The sequence below is a fragment of the Perognathus longimembris genome, chromosome 6 (assembly GCF_023159225.1).
Source record: "Perognathus longimembris pacificus isolate PPM17 chromosome 6, ASM2315922v1, whole genome shotgun sequence".
Lineage (NCBI taxonomy): Eukaryota > Metazoa > Chordata > Mammalia > Rodentia > Heteromyidae > Perognathus > Perognathus longimembris.
In genome coordinates, this window is record NC_063166.1 from 67,010,784 (window position 1) to 67,028,944 (window position 18,161).

The 18,161-nt window shown below is 51.6% G+C and overlaps 1 protein-coding gene across 1 annotated transcript; it reads left to right on the top strand.

The window, feature by feature from the left end:
- The first annotated feature begins 255 nt into the window (after positions 1 to 255).
- Positions 256 to 17,353, top strand: Ccm2l (CCM2 like scaffold protein). Its single transcript, XM_048348982.1, has 10 exons — positions 256 to 317; positions 5,829 to 5,996; positions 7,984 to 8,067; positions 8,175 to 8,358; positions 9,120 to 9,613; positions 12,880 to 13,015; positions 14,728 to 14,791; positions 15,242 to 15,371; positions 15,800 to 15,938; positions 16,586 to 17,353. The coding sequence occupies exons 1-10, from the start codon at positions 288 to 290 to the stop codon at positions 16,909 to 16,911; spliced, it is 1,755 nt and encodes a 584-aa protein (XP_048204939.1). The 5' UTR covers positions 256 to 287; the 3' UTR covers positions 16,912 to 17,353.
- The last annotated feature ends 808 nt before the right edge of the window (positions 17,354 to 18,161 follow it).

Sequence of the window (18,161 nt, forward strand, 5' to 3'; positions counted from 1 at the left end):
GAAATAGGATTTGAATTTAAGATTTTCCAATTGTATGTAACCTCCAACATTGGGGGGGGGGGGTGTCTTCCTCAGCATTACCCAAACTGCTAAGCTGACTGGACAGCATGCCTGCTGGCTGGAGGGTCTTGAGGCTGCGTCCTCCATCCCCCCATGTCCCGGCCATCGGATGGGAGGGGCAGGAACTCAGTGTTGGTGGAGTTTCCGACCAGGCAGGAAAAAGAACAAAGGAACTGGGGGTGGTGGGGGCGGCCAGGAGGGTGACAGGAGTAGAGGGGTGCTTCGCCATGGAATATGAAGTCAAGAAAGGGAAGAAGGTAGGTGGGAGATGGAGCAGGATGTGGGGTAGAAGAAGGCCCCAGAGCTGGGGAAAGGGGAGGCCTTGCAGGGTGGCAAGCAGCCCCCAGGGACCAGGACCTTCCTCCCTATCCTTGGCTCTAAACTCCCTAAGCTGTTTCTCCGCTCTTTCTCTGCTCTCCGTGGCCTCTGTCATCATCCCGAACAGTCAGACTGGAACCTTTCCAGGAAATCTGTTTCCCTGGTGTTCTGGGGTGAGGGGCTCCCCCTGCAGCTTCTCAGACACCAGACCCAAGGGCTCCAGGCAGGGAAATCTGTGCTATAAGGTCCCCTGTTCAGGTTTGGGTCTCCCACCTAGCCTTCCTTTTTTATTTTATTTATTTATTTTTTTACTAGTCCTGGGGCTTGAACTCAGTGCCTGGGAGCTGTCCTTGAGCTTCTTTTTGCTCAAAGCTAGCTCTCTACCACTTGAGCCACAGCGCCACTTCCAGCTTTTTGTGGTTAATTGGAGATTAAGAGTCTCATAGACTTTCCTGCCCAGGCTGGTTTCAAACTGAGATCCTCAGATCTCAGTCTCCTGAGTAGCGAGGATTACAGGCCTGCGCCGCCAGCACTCAGGTCTTCCTTAACTTTTTACAAAAGCCCTTTAAGAACTCAGCCCCCAAATCTTCCTCCCCCACCTCACCCTTTCTGATTCTGTTTTCCCTGGGCTCCTCTGGTTGTCAGTTGGCTCGAGGAGCTCCTCAAATTCTAAATTCCCACCCACCCATACCACACACAGACCTTCCTCCCCAGAAACTGCATGAGGGGTGTTCTGAAAACAGGCACTATGTGAGCCACAGAGGGCTCAGGGGGGAGCTACACCACGTGCATACCTCCTCTCAGTACATTTGGTTGGTTTGTGACACCATGAGTCACACGTAGCCCAGGCTGGCTTGAATTCTCCATCCTCCCGTCTCAGCCTCCTGATTGCTAGGATTACAGGCAGGACGCCCCCGCCCTCCATGCCCCGCCTTTGACTCATCCTTTTGATAGACATTTATTGAGCACCTGTTATGTGTCATGAGAAAAGCCTGGTGCCAGTGATGCTATGCTGTGGTGAGCAAATTAAGTAAAGTCCTTGCTTCCTCCCTGGAGCGCACAGTCTATGTGGGAAACAGATACTAAGTTGTTGGTGGTGGTGGTCTGTGTGTGTCTGTGTGTATGTGTGTCTGTGTGTGTGTGTGTGTGTGAGTGAGAGAGAGAGAGAGAGAGAGAGAGAGAGAGAGAGAAAGAGAGTCCCAGGGCTTAAACTCAGGGCCTGGATGCTTTTCCTGATCTTTTATTTTTTAGCAGTCATGGGGTTTAAATTCAGGCCCTGGGCACTGTCTCTGAGCCACAGCTCCACTTCTAGTCTTCAGGTGGTTCACTGGATATAGGGGTCTCATGGGACTTTCCTGCCCAGGCTGGCTTTGAACCACGATCCTTGGATCTCAGCCTCCTGAGTAGCTAGGATTATAGGCATGACCCACCAAAATCTGGCTCCTTGACCTTTTCTGCTCAAGACTAGTGTTCTACCACATGAGCCACAACTCCACTCCCTGCTTTTTGGGTAGTTAATTGGAGGTAAGAATCTCATGGACTTTCCTGTCTGGACTGTCTTCAAACCTGGATCCTCAGATCTCAGCCTCCAGAGTAGCTAGAATTATAAGTGTGAGCCACCAGTGCCTATCTCACTAATAATTTTTAAGGGCAATAATAGAAGAGTGTATAAAAGGCCCCGTACTCAGTGTGGGAGATAGAAGGTTCGGGTACTCAGCCCTGGATGGCCTGAGACCTGATAGGTGGAAGGAAAGTGAGTAGGGAAGAGTGGGGCAGAGGAGCAGCCTGTGCAAAGGCCCTGCTTTGGGAAGGAATGAAACAGAGAAGGAACTGAAAGATGGCCAGGTGACTAGGAGATAAGAGTGAGGGTGAGGGTGGATACATGAGGCTGGGGAGGTGGGCAAGGCTATGTCGGGGTTTTTAGCCCCCCGTGCTCCCCTGACCTGCGGGAGAGATGGGGAAGGCACGCCCCTACCGGACAAGCCAAGAAAGGAAAGGGTCGGCAGACCGCCCGCACCCAGCCCTCCCTCACCGGGGGACAATCAGATCTGTCTGAGAGCTGCGTCAGTGCAAGGTCTCGCTTATTGAGGTAGATCCCACCAATAAATAAGGCACAGGAGCCAATCAGATCAAAGATCGGCAGGAAGGGGAGGGGTGTACATGCACCTATCTAGGGACTGTGAGGGGAGGCCTGAGCTGTCCGTCAAGGGTGGAAGGACCAAGGGGCCAATCCTAAGAGTTGGCCTAATTTTACATCACAGCCCATAGGACCGCCTCCAGGTTCACTATCAGGCGCCATCTTAGCCACACGTGGTCCCAAGGCTGGGAGGCGGGGCCAGCTAGAATTGCCTTTCCGGGTTCCAGCGTAATAGCCACATGTGACCCCTGGGCTGGGAGACAGGTGGGGCCAGCTAGTTGCCTCTTTCTGATGTAACATGCCCTGGCATGTCCCACAGGGCTGGACCATTTATGGTGGCAGACAAGACATCCCATCCCATTCCACAAGACTTGCATGTTCACAACAGTTTTTACTGTGCAGCTGGCCTTCAAGGCCTGCAGGACTTGTTCATCTCATCACTGAGCCACAGTAGGTGGCACGTGGCCTCTCCGGGCTGCTCCACATCCAGCCTGTGAAGCCTCCGGGGATTTGCACATGCTGTGCCCTCTTCTTCTTCCTCTTCTTTTTTTGTTTTTTTGGCCAGTCCTGGGCCTTGGACTCAGGGCCTGAGCACCATCCCTGGCTTCTTCCCGCTCAAGGCTAGCACTCTGCCACCTGAGCCACAGCGCCCCTTCTGGCCGTTTTCCATATATGTGGTGCTGGGGAATTGAACCGAGAGCTTCATGTGTAGGAGGCAAGCACTCTTGCCACTAGGCCATATTCCCAGCCCCTTCCTCTTCTTTTTTGCCAGTCCTGGGGCTTGGACTCAGAGCCTGGGCACTGTCCCTGGCTTCTTTTGCTCAAGGCTTATGCTTTACCTCTTGAGCCACAGTGCCACTTCCAGCTTTTTCTGTTTTTGTGGTGCTCAGGAATTGAACCCAGGGCTTCATGCATGCTAGGCAAGCACTCTACCACTAAGCCACATTCCCATCAGTGCCCTCTTTTTGAAGCACCTCCTCTCTGCTATTTGGTGCTCATTTCTAGGAGCGTTCACATACTGTATGCAGGTGTCATGAGATGGGTTCTAAAACTTGAGTGAGTAGCACTGGCTCAGTGCTCTTCCAGTTTTTTATCCATCAAATCTGAAAAGTGATCTGCATGTTTTATTTATTGGTACTTGTGCAACTATAGGAACTTGAACTCGGGGCTTTGTACTCTCAGCATTCTTGCTTGTGGCTGTTTCTCTCCTACTTGAACCATGCCTCCACTCTTGAGTTTTTCTGGTTAACTGGAGATAATAGTCTCTGGGCTTTTCTACCCAGGCTGGCTTTGAACTATGATCCTGCATTTTGACATTTGTCAGCCTCCCAAGTAACTAGGTTGATAGGCGTGAGCCATCAGCAGAATCTGCATTTCTAACAAGCTCCCAGGCAGTGCTAGTTGTGGGGCCACACCTTGAGAACTGCTGGTTTAGATCCTGGTTGCTAACCCCATAGCTTTCACCTTGGCTGGAGCTGGGTCCAACCCCAGTCTTACTGAATCAGAACTTGTGGCCACAGTGAAATCTGAGACTCACGTGTGAAGGTCATTCACACCAGCCTTGGAAGTAAGGCTGGGGTCAGTACCCAAGACAGCATCCACACATACAGCCAACTAGTGTTTACTGGAAGAATGAGTGCAAGTTCTTGTGGACTTGTATCATCTGCTCATTTGTGAGTCCCAGGGCAGGAAGGTAATCTTATTTAAACTTGTCACTGAGGATACGCAATCACAACATACATTCTCTATACTCAAATGGTTTGCAGCTGGGCTTCCACTAAAATCATCTCAGGAACCCTCAAAAGCCCTGAAACTTGGGTGCCAGGCATAGATTTTCTGATTCACTTGGTCTGGGGTGTAGCCTGGACATCTGAAATTTTAGAAGCTGCCTAGGACGTTCTAAGGCATAGCCAAGGTGGGGAGCACCTGATCACCTGGGTAAGCTATATTCCCAGGTACTCTGGGAGGTAAAGCTCAGGAAGATTTCAGTTTTGGGAAAATAGTAAGCCTCTATTTCTACAAATAGGCTGGGCACAGTAGTCATGCCTGTGATCCCAACTATGGGGGAGGCACAGGTAGGAGGAGGATCTTGTTCTGAGGTCAGCCCTAGGCTAAAAGTAGAACTCACTGAAAAAAAAAAAGCAATAAAGATGGGAGAAATGCATAGCTAAAATATGGAACCAACCCAGATGCCCCTCAGTAGATGAATGGATCAGGAAAATGTGGTACATATATACAATGGAATTTTATGCCTCTATCAGAAAGAATGACATTGCCCCATTCATAAGGAAATGGAAAGATTTGGAAAAAATTATACTAAGTGAAGTAAGCCAGACCCAAAGAAATATGGACTCTATGGTCTCCCTCATAGGGAATAATTAGCACAGGTTTAGGCTAGTCACAGCAGAGGATCACAAGAGCCTAATAGGTAGGCCCCTATGAATGCATAAGATAATGCTAAGTGAAATGAACTCCATGTTATGGAAACAAGTGATATATCACTGTTGTAATTACTTTCAACATGCCAGGTGAAACTGTAGCTTCTATTGTTGATGATCCTCTTGCATCCCCTTCCTGTGGTTGTACCTGCACTATCACTGTATCTTATCTGAGTACATTGGAAACTGTATATACTGGTATTAGAACTAGGAAAGTGAAAGGGAATACCAAAATCAAGAGACACAGGATAAAAAGACAAACGACTACAAAAGCAATACTTGCAAAACTGTTTGGTGTAAACCAACTGAACAACTCATGGGGGAGAGAGAAAGAGGGAGGGCAGAATGCGGGAGAAGGTAACAAACAGTACAAGAAATGTATCCAATGCCTAACATATGAAACTGTAACCTCTCAGTACATCACTTTGACAATAAATAAGAAAAAAAAAAGATGGGAGACATGGCTCAAGTGGAAGCACGAGCACCTAGCAAATGTAAGGCCTTGAATTCAAATTTCAGTATTGCCCTTTCCAAATTAAAAAGTTTAAGTCCTACTCAGGAGTTCTGAGGATCTCCAGGAGATCTGAGATTTGAGGACCGTAGTTTAAGGCCAGCCCAGGCAAGAAAGTCCATGAGACTCTTATCTCCAATTAACCACCAGAAAACTGGAAGTGGAGTTGTGACTCAAAGTGGTAGAGTACCATCCTTAAGCAAAAGAGCTCCAGGACAACACGTAGACCCCAAGTTCAAGCCCCATGACCGACCAAAAATGAATAAAAATAAATTAAAAAATTAAAAGTTTAGGTCATGAATGTAGAACCGTGACCATAACAAGTGTCCACAAAGTCAGTGCTATGATTGCTCTCTTTCCCCAGGGCTTTGTGTCCCCTATCCGAAGGCTGGTGTTCCCCAAGGCGGCACGCCGGGCAGCCTTTCGGAACAGTGTGAGCCGCCGGCCCCTGCACTCCATGCCCCTTTATCCCCCCGATTATCTCATCGACCCCCAGATTCTGCTGTGCGACTACCTGGAGAAAGAGGTCAAGGTGAGTGCAGGATGGGAAGGGGTGGGGACCACCCTGTGGTCGGGAGAGCCTCTATACACTCTCCCACACAAATCCTGACCAGCCCAGCCTCGCACGGAGGAAGCAGCCTGGCGTCATGACAGCCAGCCCCCACTCACGCTGTGTTCCCTCCGCAAATGACCTCTATCCATGGAGCCTCTGTGTTCCCATCTCATTATGGGGCTCAACACTTACATTAGGGGAGACTGGATGGGAGAGTGTGTTGTGCTCTGAAACATCCTACTTTCCTATGAGGCTTTGCTGCAGGTAGAGTGTCCAGATTAAGAGCCCAGCACAGACAAGGGGATGTGGCTCAGTGTGGAACATTTGCCTAGTGAGCTCTGGACCTTTGGGTCAATCTCAAGCATGGGATGGGGGTGGGGGGAGGAACCACAAAGGACTCTGTGTACCCAAGAGCTTTACTTCTATTTCAGTCCATGTTGAATGAACAGTGAGGAACAGAAGGGGTCCCCAATACTTAAGGAAGATTGCTATGTGGTAGGTTAGCAGATGTAGCAAACAGCAAGATGTAGTGGCCACCTACTTAAATTGGAATTTCAAAAGCAATGAATACTTTTTCTAAGTGTTAAAGTGTCCCAATTATTGCACAGAACTAAAAGTACTAAGAGCCTGAAAACAAAATTGTTGTTTATCTGAAATTCAAATTTAACTGGCATCCTGTATTTTATCTGGCAACCCTACCTAGAGAGTGAATCTAATGAGTAAATTTACTTTAAAACAGAGGGCTGAAATTGGACGGAGAATTAAAAGAAGAGGAAAAGGTTTGGTGGGTGGGGTTCACTTAGAAAGATGCCATTAAAAATAATGAAAAAGTTAATTCTTGTATTGAATAACATTTAAGTGATAACATCATTACAACGAAGAATAAATGGAGAATTAATGTATCGATTTGGAACATCATTTTTTCTACCAAAATGATATATTAATTCAATACACAGTCTTTTCCATTTGACTTCTGCAAAGAGATCATTAAGAGGATAAGTGATTTGTAGTTCTTTGGCAATGATGCTTGTGGTGGAGAGAGGGAAGAAATGCACAGCGGTTCACTTCTTACAAGATACAGTAGCAGAGCCTGGGGGTGTAGCTAAATGTTAGAGTACTTGCCTTGCATGCAAGGGCTTGGTCTTGGAGTGTGTGTGTGTGTGTGTGTGTGTGTGTGTGTTGCTTTCCAGTAGAATTCCATAGCTAAACTAGTTTGAGCGAAGACATTATCAGAGTGTGGGCTTTGCCATGTGCAGTCACCTTAGCCTTCTTAGCTACACAATCCTGGGCATGGGTTCTTAGCCATACTATGCCATGGTTTGTCATCTTTAAAGCAAGGATGAATGAATGAATATATACAAGATTCTCAGAATGGTGTCTGGTTTCTATTATAAGCTTAATAAAAGTTACTTTTGTGTATGTGCTGGCACTAGGGCTTGAACTCAAGGCCTGGGTGTGGTCCCTTAGTTCTTCTGCTCAAGACTGGTGCTCTAGCATTTGAACCACAGCACTACTTTGGGCATTTTGGTGGTTAGAGATAAGAGTGTCTGGCTTTGAATTTAGGATCCGCAAGCCTCAGCCTCCTAAGTAGTGAACATTACATGTTTGAGCCCACCAGTACCTAGCTATTTGGTTTTGGTTTTGGAGTTGTTGTTTTTGCCAGTCCTGGGCCTTGGACTCAGGGCCTGAGCACTGTCCCTGGCTTCTTTTTACTCTGCCACTTGAGCCACAGCGCCACTTCTGGCGGTTTTCTGTATATGTGGTGCTGGGGAATTGAACTCAGGGCTTCATGTATATGAGGCAAGCACTCTTGCCACTAGGCCATATTCTCAGCCCACTATTTGGTTTTTATTAATTTAGATATTCCTATCTTCACTGCCTACCTTGACGGCCTCAGCGAGGAGGCCTGTTTTTCATGGCTTCAGAGTGACGTTTCTGTGCCCCTTCTACCCTGTTTCCCATCCAGTTCCTGGGCCACCTCACCTGGGTGACTTCCTCACTGAACCCCTCCAGCCGGGATGAGCTCCTGCAACTGCTGGACACGGCCAGGGTGAGGCCCTGGAAAGGGTGGAGGAGGGTGTTTCCTTTCCCCTCCGGTCCTGCAGCCTCCTGGAGCTCAGGTTTTCAATCTCCCCTCCTCTGCCCCCACTCCCGCAGCAGCTAAAGGAGCTGCCCCTGAAGACCACACCGGAGCAGGACAGCATCCTAAGCCTGTCGGCTCGCTGCCTGCTGCTCACCTGGCGAGACAATGAGGAGCTCATCCTGCGCATCCCCACGCACGAGATCGCGGCTGCCTCCTACCTGCAGGACGACGCGCTGCACCTGCTAGTCCTGAAGACTGGTACTGCGGGCGGGCGGGCGGGAGAGGGACCGCCCCCAGGGGTGGGGATGGGCGTGGCCAGGATGCCCCCAGGGGTGGGGATGGGCGTGGCCTGCGGCTGGGATGCCAAGCGGGCGGGTGGTGGCTGCTAAAGGGCTGACCACATCTCGGGGAGACTCCAAGCAGGTGGAAGGGGCTATACGCAAGCCTGAGACCGAGGATGAAGACCAAGGGTGGGCGGCCTTGCCCTACTATCCAGATGTTGGGTGGCAGGAGAAGGGGTAGAGTGGGATTACAGGTGGGGCCGACGGCAACCAGAGGCCAGGATAGGGCCCGAAGTTAGAGAGCGAGCTCAATCCTCCGGCTAGGGGCGGAGCTATCCTGGGTGGTCGCCCTGAGGGGCGGGGCTCACGGATGAGGGATGGTGGCGCTAACACATCAACTCGCTAGGGGCGTGGCCTAAGGCCAGTGCCGGGTTGAGGAGAGTTAGGAAGTAGAGTCCCAAAATCGGGGTGCTAAAACTAGGGGCACAGTCCAGACTAGGGGCACAGACGGAGAGCACAGCGCAGCCACCATCCTTGAATCAGAAGCCAGGGCTGGAGTGGGGAGGAACCACCTAGCTAGCACCCCGAGGCCGGGGGTGGGGCTAAAGCAGGGGGTGGAGCCTGAGGCCGGTGGGCTGCGGGCGCGGTGAGGTGGCGTGGGGGGGGGGGGACCCCGAGCGGCCAGGTGGTCTTTCCGGTGGGTCCCGGGGCGACTCTCGGCCGCGATCTCTCTCGTAGGTCTGGGAGTGGATCCGGTGCCCGCCGGCGTGGACGCCAGCCCCGGAGGCGCGGGGCGGGAGGCGGGCCCGCCGGGCGCGGCGCCCGAGAAGCGGCGGGTGGGCACCGCGGAGCGGCGCCACACCATCTGCAGCCTGGACTGGCGCGCGGCGTGGGGCGCGGGCGCGGGCGCGGGCGGCGAGGCCCGGGCGGCGGGCGGCGGGGGCGGCAGCCTGGAGCGCCAGCGCGCCGGGGCGCCGCGCGCGTCGGGCAGCTGGGAGCGGCGGCAGACCTTCAGCGGCAGCTGGGAGCGGCGGCACGCGGGCGGCGGCGGCGGGGGCGGCGGGGGCGGAGGCGCGGGCAAGCCGGGCGGCAGCTGGGAGCGGCGGCAGGCCGGAGGCGGCGGCGGCGGCGGCAGCTGGGAGCGGCGCCACCCGGGCTCCAACCCGCTGGACCCGCAGGACCCCAGCCCGGACGCCTACTGCAACTTGGTCATCCTGGCTGTGGCCAACAGGGTGAGCCCGGGAGACACCTTGGGGACCCAGCTTCTGCCCGCCCCCTTGCGAGGGTCCTGGGGTCTGCCTTTGTGCCTCAGGGCACCGCCTCGTGGGTCCCCCCATGAGAAGAAAGCAAAATGCCCGGCCTGCTGGGTTGTAACTCTGTAGCCATGTCAGCACGCGCTGCCACAGTGACAGTCACAAGGACAGCAATCACCAGCCAGACACCAAAGACAGCAGTAACATTGTGTGTGTGCGCGTGTGTGTGCGTGTGTGCGTGCCAATCCTGGGATTTGAACCCAGGGCCTGGGCACTATCCCTGAGCTTTTGGGCTCAAAGCTAGTGCTCTACCACTTGATCCCTAGCTCCACTTCTGGCATTTGGGTAGAGAGGAAGAGTCTCATGGACTTTCCTGCTGAAGGCTGGCTTCAAGGTGATCATCCGCCCTCAACTTCCTGAGTAGCTAGGGTTACAGGCACGAGCCTCTGAGGCAACTGGTGCCCACACCTTGAGATGCGTTCTCACCTGATATTTTCTAGTTTTCCTCCTGTGCCTCCCTAGTTCCTTTTTGGAAGCTGCTTCCTCTTTTCTCCAGCTTCAACATCGGAGTGCCCCAGGCATGGTCCTGGATCTTCTCTCCTGCATCCATATTCACGTTTGGATTTGTAGTCTTTTGTGTCATTTAAACACCTGAATTTCACCTCTAAGCAAATCTCTACTCAGCCTTTCCAGTCCAAGAACTAGTGACCATCTGAGGCCCAGTGTACCCCAAGCTGAGCTCCCGACCTTCTCCCCAAATCTGAGATTCCTTAGTCTCCCTGCCTTGCAGAACAGTACCTTCATTCTTTTCTTGCTTGGGCTGAAACCTTGCAAGTCCTTGGTTCTATTCCTCTCCCTTCCTGTAATTCTTTCCTCTCTCTCTCTCTCTCTCACACACACACACACTGTATCTACTCTCATTTTTTCAAACATTGCCTAAGTCTTTGACTGTCCCAACCCAGACCCATGTCCCATCTTCTCATCAGACCCATGCTGTCACCACTCCTGCTGGTTCAGTCCTAAGGATGGAGAGGAAGGCCCTGGAAACCCGATTCCAGACAGAGGCAACAGTGTGCTGTGTCTGTCCCACTGAACCACAGGGGCCTGGGCACCATGGCTCATGCCTATAATCCTACCTACTCAGGAGACTGAGGTCTGAGGATCACAGTACAAAGCCAGCCTGGGTAAGCAAGTCCATGAGACTCTTATCTCCAATGAACCACCAGAAAAATGGAAGTAGTGCTGTGGCTCAAAGTGGTAGATCACTAGCCTTGAGCAAAAAAGCTCAGGGATAGTACCCAGGCCCTGAGTTCAAGCCCTATGACCACCAACAACAAAAGAATTTATGGAATGAGTAGGTAAATGAAGAATTGATTTCCAGGGGCATCTGAGCCTCTGGCTTCCAAACAGAGGGCGAGAATCACCTGTTTAGCAAGCCCAAGGCCCTGAGTTCAAATTTCAACACCACCAAAGAAAAAAATTGAATATGGTAATTCCAGAATGTCTGTAATTCCAGCACTCAGGAAACTGAAGCAAGAGAATAGTGAAAGGACAGCCTGGCTCACACTTGTAATCCTAGCTGCTCAGGAGGCTGAGATCTGAGGATTACGATTCAAAGCCAGCTGAGGAAGGAAAGTCCATGAAACTCTGATCATGATCTCTGTTAACCACCAAAACAGTCGAAGGAAGTAGAATGGTGCCTCAAGTGGAAGAGTGCAAGCCTTAAGCACAAAAGCTCAGGGAGACAGCACCTAAATACAGTTCAGGCCCCAGGACCATCACACACACACACACACACACACACACACACATACACACACACACACATACACACACACACACCAGTATTTCCAGTCCTTTCTTTTTCTTTTTTTTCTTTTTCTTTTTTTTTTCTTTTTTTTTTTTTTTTTTTTTGCCAGTCCTGGGCCTTGGACTCAGGGCCTGAGCACTGTCCCTGGCTTCTTTTTGCTCAAGGCTAGCACTCTGCCACTTGAGCCACAGCGCCTCTTCTGGCCTTTTCTATATATGTGGTGCTGAGGAATCAAACCCAGGGCTTCATGTATATGAGGCAAGCGCTCTTGCCACTAGGCCATACTCCCAGCCCCTCCAGTCCTTTCAAGAGTTTGCTGTGGGAGTCCAAGCAAGCCCCATAAGCCTCAGTGCCTTTCACTATAAGATGAGGATCCTCTCTGCCCTGTCCATTTTGTAGTGATTGTGAGAAATTGGCCCTGTTTTAGCGATTAGCTCTCCCCATGCTGTCTGTCCTGTATCATAGCTTAACTTGTACCTTGAGCTTTTGGGGGGGACACAAAATAGAGAATTACATGTGAAAATGGTCTATTCATTGTTAATACCTTTCTGTGTCTCTTTCTTAAAGACATAAAGAGAGAAATTCCTCTTCAGATGTGCAGTCTTAAAAACTTTTCACCTAAAAACTTAAACTCCTTTTTTCCATCGGAGATTGAAGTTTATATGTTCATCCTGCTTCCATTTTTGTACTGTGTATTGTGAAACTCTGTCTATATATGGCACCAGTAGTAGTAATCAACGGAGCCTAATATTTGGATGCTCTTTTGTTGTTGTTGTTGCTCATGGGGCTTGAACTAAAGGTCTGGACTTTGTCCCTGAGCTTTCTTGCTCAAGGTTAGCACTCTACCACGTTGAGCCACAGCTCCACTTCTGGTTTTCAGGTGTTTAATTAGAGATGAGTCTTACAGCCTTTCCTGTACAGACTGGCTTCGAACCATGATCCTTAGATCTCAGCTTCCCAAGTAGCTAGGATTACAGGTGTGAGCCCGCAGTGCCTGGTAAGAAGTTTGATACTTTAAATTGTTCCCCGTACTACTAGTGATTAGGAGACCTGAGTTGTAATCCCCAAGAGTCACTTCCCCTCACCAGACATCAGCTTCTCTACCTGCACACGAGATTAAGTTAGAGTCCCTTTTAGGTAAGTCCCAGGACAGTCCATGAATTGCCAGAAGTTACAGTACATTTTTTTCTGGCAGAGGAAGGAAGCCATTGTCTCTAGGCTCCATAAAGGAGTCACAAAACCCAGGGAGAAGCCATATGATTTTGAGGGAACTGTCTTTGATGTTGTCTTAAGGGGTCCATAGGGGTGTGTGTGTGTGTGTGTGTGTGTGTGTGTGTGTGTGTGTGTGTGTGTATCAGGGCACTGGCTCATGCTGAGGAAACAAGGGGGGCTGGTAGTGGGTGAGACCTGAACTCCCCTCCTTCCCCTGGACCAGGATGCTGCTGAGGAGTCCTGTGCCCTCATCTGTCAGGTCTTCCAGATCACCTATGGGGACCAGAGCATTGAGTGTGTGGACCGGGCCGGCTACCACTACACATCCACACCAGAGCGGCCGTGGCTCAGCAGCCGCAGTGAGTATCAAACTCCCACGAAACACCCTACAAGTGGGGAGAGGGTGAGGCCCCAGGGCTCAATGGCTGGGGAGGGCTTTTAGGGGTCCTAAGGGCTATGAAAACCACTGGGTCACATCTTTGTAGATAAAACATTGACCTTGATGACTTCAGCCTGCTCAAAGAGGATTGGGTTGCCATGTTCAGAACGAGCCCCTCACACTTAAACTCATCCCTTTGGTGTTGGATGGCCCTGCTTTGTAGAAACCGCAACACATTCAGACACCTCAGTCTCTCTCCAGGCTGTCAGGCTCCATCAGGTCAAAGCTGATATTTCCAGAGTGAGCCAGGGATGCAATCAAGGACCAGAATCAAAGTGAAACTAACAGACATTTATTGAGCACAAACTATGTGATGTGCAGAACACCAAGGTAGCAATTCTTAGTGAATCCTCATAGCAACTTGTTTTCCTGTTATCCTAGCATAGGACCATGTATCTATACATGCTTGAGACGTATATTTAAATGAGTGAATGAACTGGCAGTGCACACCTGTAATACCAGCACTCAGGAGGCTGAGGCAGAAGCACCCTGAGTTCAAAGCCAGCCAGAGTTGCATAGTGAGTCCTTGCCTCTGAGTTCTTATAAGTTCCAGTATTACAGATAAGGACATTAAGGCTCAGAACAGCCAATAAGTTTCTCAAAGTCACACAGCTGGTGGCTCATGCCGGTAATCCCAGCTATTTAAGAGGCTGAGATCTGAGGATCACGGTTCAAAGCCAACCTAGGTCAGTAAGTACATGAGATTTTTATCTCCAATTAATAACCAGAAAACTGGACATGGTGCTATGATTCAAGGAGGTAGAGCACTAGCCTTGAGCAGAAAAAAACTCAGGGACAGTGCCCACGCCTTGAATTCAGGCCCCATGACTGACAAAACAGACAAATAAACAAAAACAAAACAAAGAAAACCAGGTCTGGGCCCAAAGCTCCTAGGTGTAAGATCTTCAGTCACATGCCCCCCCTCATGTTCAGCCCCTGCTAGCATAACTTCAGCAGGGGGTGAGGGCTTGTCTTCTGTCCGCTGTCCCATCTGTGGATGCTGATATCATTCATCACAAGGGTCTTCACAAGGGTGACAGGCAAAGAAGTGACATGATCCCCTCGAGAGTGCAAAATAACTCAGCCATCTTAATGGAGCACATACCAGCTAGATCCAGCACTAATCACCAGTATATACCATGGCCTAAAGCCCACGTGGCCCTGACCCCTGGCAGATCACATGGCTGCAGCAGACACAGTTAATGGCTAAGCACTGACAGCTGTGGGGACGAGCGATGCTCACTGAGAAGTCAAGGTGACCAAGTGACAGAGCCAGCCGAGATAGGAGGGCCAGGCTGGCACACAGCAGGCTGGGACAGGCAGGTTCTTGGCAAATAGTGCAGCATTCCTCAGAAGAGTTCAACTCCTTCCACCCCTGCAACATGTCAACCCACACACTTGTCTCCTTGCCTGTTACTCCTGACGCGCCCCGCCCCCCCCACCCCCAGACAGGCAGGAAGGAAAGTGGTGTTGTCTGGGCACTGGGGAAGAGAAAGAACCATAGTAGGAAAGCTGAACTGCCCCCCAAGTTTGGCAGGAGTCCACCCTGGGGCAGGCTGAGGCAGGCCCCAGGGAGCAGCCAGCTCGGCCCTGCTGGCTGCTTCTCACCGCCCTCTGTGTCTGTGGCCCCAGGTGAGAGCTGCCGCACAGACGGGACCTACGCCTATGACGCTGACTTCAGCTGCTGCAGCTCCTTGTGGGTACCCCCCCTCGCCAGGGCCTCCACTTGGCCCCCTCACCTCTGCTCAGGGGCTCAATCCTGTAGAGAGGATAGGAGAAGGGACTGCCCTAGACCTGTGTTGAGTCATAAGACATTGAGGGTGAGAAGGAAACTGAGATCCAGGCTCGGGTGAGCTCGAAGGATCCAAACCCCCAAGAGACCCCTGGGACCTGGAACTCAGACTTGGGTTTACTCAGCCCGCGGCTTTCTTCCCCTCAGCCAGCCGATGCTCAAATAGGCAGGGCGACCGCAGCAAGAATATGAAGGAGCATGGTGAGAAACGTAGTTGAGATGTAGCCAGGGCCAAGACGGGGGATTAGGTTGACGGGTCAAGCCCAGAGCACAGTCCTCCCACACACCTTCAGCCTGGCCCAGGGAGAGGAGCAGAGGGGAGCCAGTGAAGACCCCTTTCTCCCTGTCTGGCAGCACTGGCTCCCAGGACACATTTGAGGCATGTTACAGCGGCACATCCACGCCTTCTTTCCACGGCTCCCACTGCAGCGGCAGTGACCACAGCGGCCCAGGCTTTGAGCAGTTGCAGGATTACATGATCACGGTGAGCAGGTGGGGAGAGGAAACAGCAAGAGCAAAGGCCTGGAGGCTGGAGGAGCTAATTGCATTTCAGCAGTCAGGCCCAAGACCCCAGAGGTCAGGCAGAAGAGGAGGCGAGGACGGTCAGCTTGTGAAGGCCCTTGCCTGATGTCAGCTCACTGTACACAAGGCACTAAGTACCCTTCAGCAATCCCACGAGGGAGGTACCATCCTCAGGCCTAAGACCACAGAACTGGTCACAGAAGGGGCCAGGAGTGGGGCTTAGCTTGAATCCACACTCCATTCTTAGATGCAACCAAAGAGCTCTGAAGCCAGGGAAGAGTTTTCAGGGGTGTGCTGAGCCAGACATGCCCCTAGGGAGGGCTCTGGCACTTTTGCAGGGGTTGGGAATAGCTCCTTGGGACTGCTCTCAAAGGGTGTCTCACCCCACAGTTGCGGAGTAAGCTGGGGCCCCCTGAGATCCAGCAGTTTGCGCTGCTCCTGCGGGAGTACCGGCTGGGGCTACCCATCCAGGATTACTGTGCCGGCCTGCTGAAGCTCTACGGAGACAGACGCAAGTTCCTCCTTCTCGGTAAGCCCCAGGCCCTGGGGGAGACCAAGGCCCCCTTTGGTGCCTTTATTTCTCCTTCAGCCCCACAAGGCCAAGATCATGAGATCATGGAGACAGAGAGGAGGAAGAGAGAGAAGGTACAGAGGGGCTAGGAGACTTGTCCAGGGCTGCACAGCTCCTGAGGAGGACTAATAAGTATCAAATGAGTGATACTGAATCAGCAAACATGTTTGGCAGTAACCATGTCTCAAGCCTTGCCTTCCCCAATGCCTACCTCTCCCCGCCCCCACCTCATTCTATTTATCCCCACTGTGCAGGTCAGGAGACTGAGGCTCAGATTAGCAAAGCACCAAAATGAGAGAAAGGCATGGTAAGAGAGCGAGCATGATGTCTTGTATGGGGGTTGCCTCATCGTGTTTCCTCTGCGCCAGGCCCCCAGGTGTGGTTGATTCTCTGTACCCAGGAGAAGGAGGCCATGTAGCTAATGAGTGACAGGGCAACATCATACCACCAGCGGAGGACTGAGGTAGCAAGTAGTGAGCCTGCATCCTCCTCTGCTGGCTCAGAGGGTGAAGCACGTGGGGATTTGAACTCAGCTCTCCACAGAGGGCCGTTCCTGTGGGGGAAAGGCTGGCACCCCCAGCCTCACCCTTGCCCTGCGGCTGCAGGGATGCGGCCCTTCATCCCGGACCAGGACATCGGCTACTTCGAGGGCTTCCTGGAGGGCGCGGGCATCCGCGAGGGCGGCATCCTGACCGACAGCTTCGGCCGCATCAAGCGCAGCATGAGCTCCACCTCCGCGTCGGCCGTGCGCAGCTACGACGGCGCGGCCCAGCGGCCAGAGGACCAGACCTTCCACCGGCTGCTGGCCGACATCACGCACGACATCGAGGCGCTGGCTCCCGACGACGACGATGACGACGATGAGCAGGACGATGTCCACGACCACGAGTCCCCCGGTGGGGGCGACGCGGGCGAGGACAATTACCTGTAGCCGCCGCCCGTGCCTCCCTGCAGTCCTGGGCGTGCCCTGCAGGGGGCGCGCGAGACCGGCGCTGTCAGCCTGGGGAGCCCATCCTGCTGGGGTCCCCTTCGGCCAGGACACCCGTCCTCCTCCAGGCCACTCAGCTTTCTGGAGTCCACAGGTGAAGATGGTCTCCACCTGCTGGTAGACTGAGCAAAAGAACTTCCCGTCCGATCCCCAAGCACACAAAATAAGAGGTAATATAAAGAGATGTAATAGTGCCAAACGCCTCTGCTCATCCTGCTTCACAGATTAGGAAGCTAGGATTTAAAAAGGGCTGGGACCAAGAAGAGAGGATAGGGAGAGACAGAGACAGAGAGGAGAAAGGATTTGAGGGGATTCCCTTATTCTCCTTAAATATTACACCTCGTTTCCTCATCTGTAAAAGTTCCAGGCTGGGCACCAGTGGCTCATGCCTATTATCCTAGCTATTCAGAAGGCTGTGATCTGAGGATCCAGGTTCAAAGCCAGCTCAGCAAGAATAAACAAAAACAACTCCAAGAGAAGGACACAGGAGGATTCTACTGTTGATGTTATTTTTAAAGTTCTAGGTGAATTTCCTGTGGCGTACCCTATGTGGTTACTGTATATAATTTTGGTACACTGGGTATTGTATATATGCCTACCTAATCTAGGGAAGGAAAAGAGAGAAAAATGAGGGTGTAAGATATTACAAGAAATGTATTCACTATCTTATTATGTAACTGTACCCCCTTTGCACAACACCTTGTCAATAAAATTTAATAAAAAAAAAATAGAAAGCTAGCTCAAGTAGGACAGTCCAGGAGACTCTTTTTTTTTTTTTTTTTTTTTTTGCCAGTCCTGGGCCTTGGACTCAGGGCCTAAGCACTGTCCCTGGCTTCTTTTTGTTCAAGGCTAGCACTCTGCCACTTGAGCCACAGCGCCACTTCTGTTTTCTATATATGTGGTGCTGGGGAATTGAACCCAGGGCTTCAGGTATACAAGGCAATATGCCACTAGGCCATATTCCCAGCCCCCAGGAGACTCTTATCTCTGATAAGCTACCAAAAAGTAGAAAGGGGAGTTATGGGTCAAGTGGTAGAGTGCTAGCCTTGAGCAAAAGCTCAGGAACTGTGCTCAGGCCTTGAGTTCAAGCGTCGCACGTATATACACACACACACACACACACACACACAAATAACTTCAACCCACCTTCTCAGGGTGGTCATAAGAATTAATGAAAGCCACAGCCTCCTGAG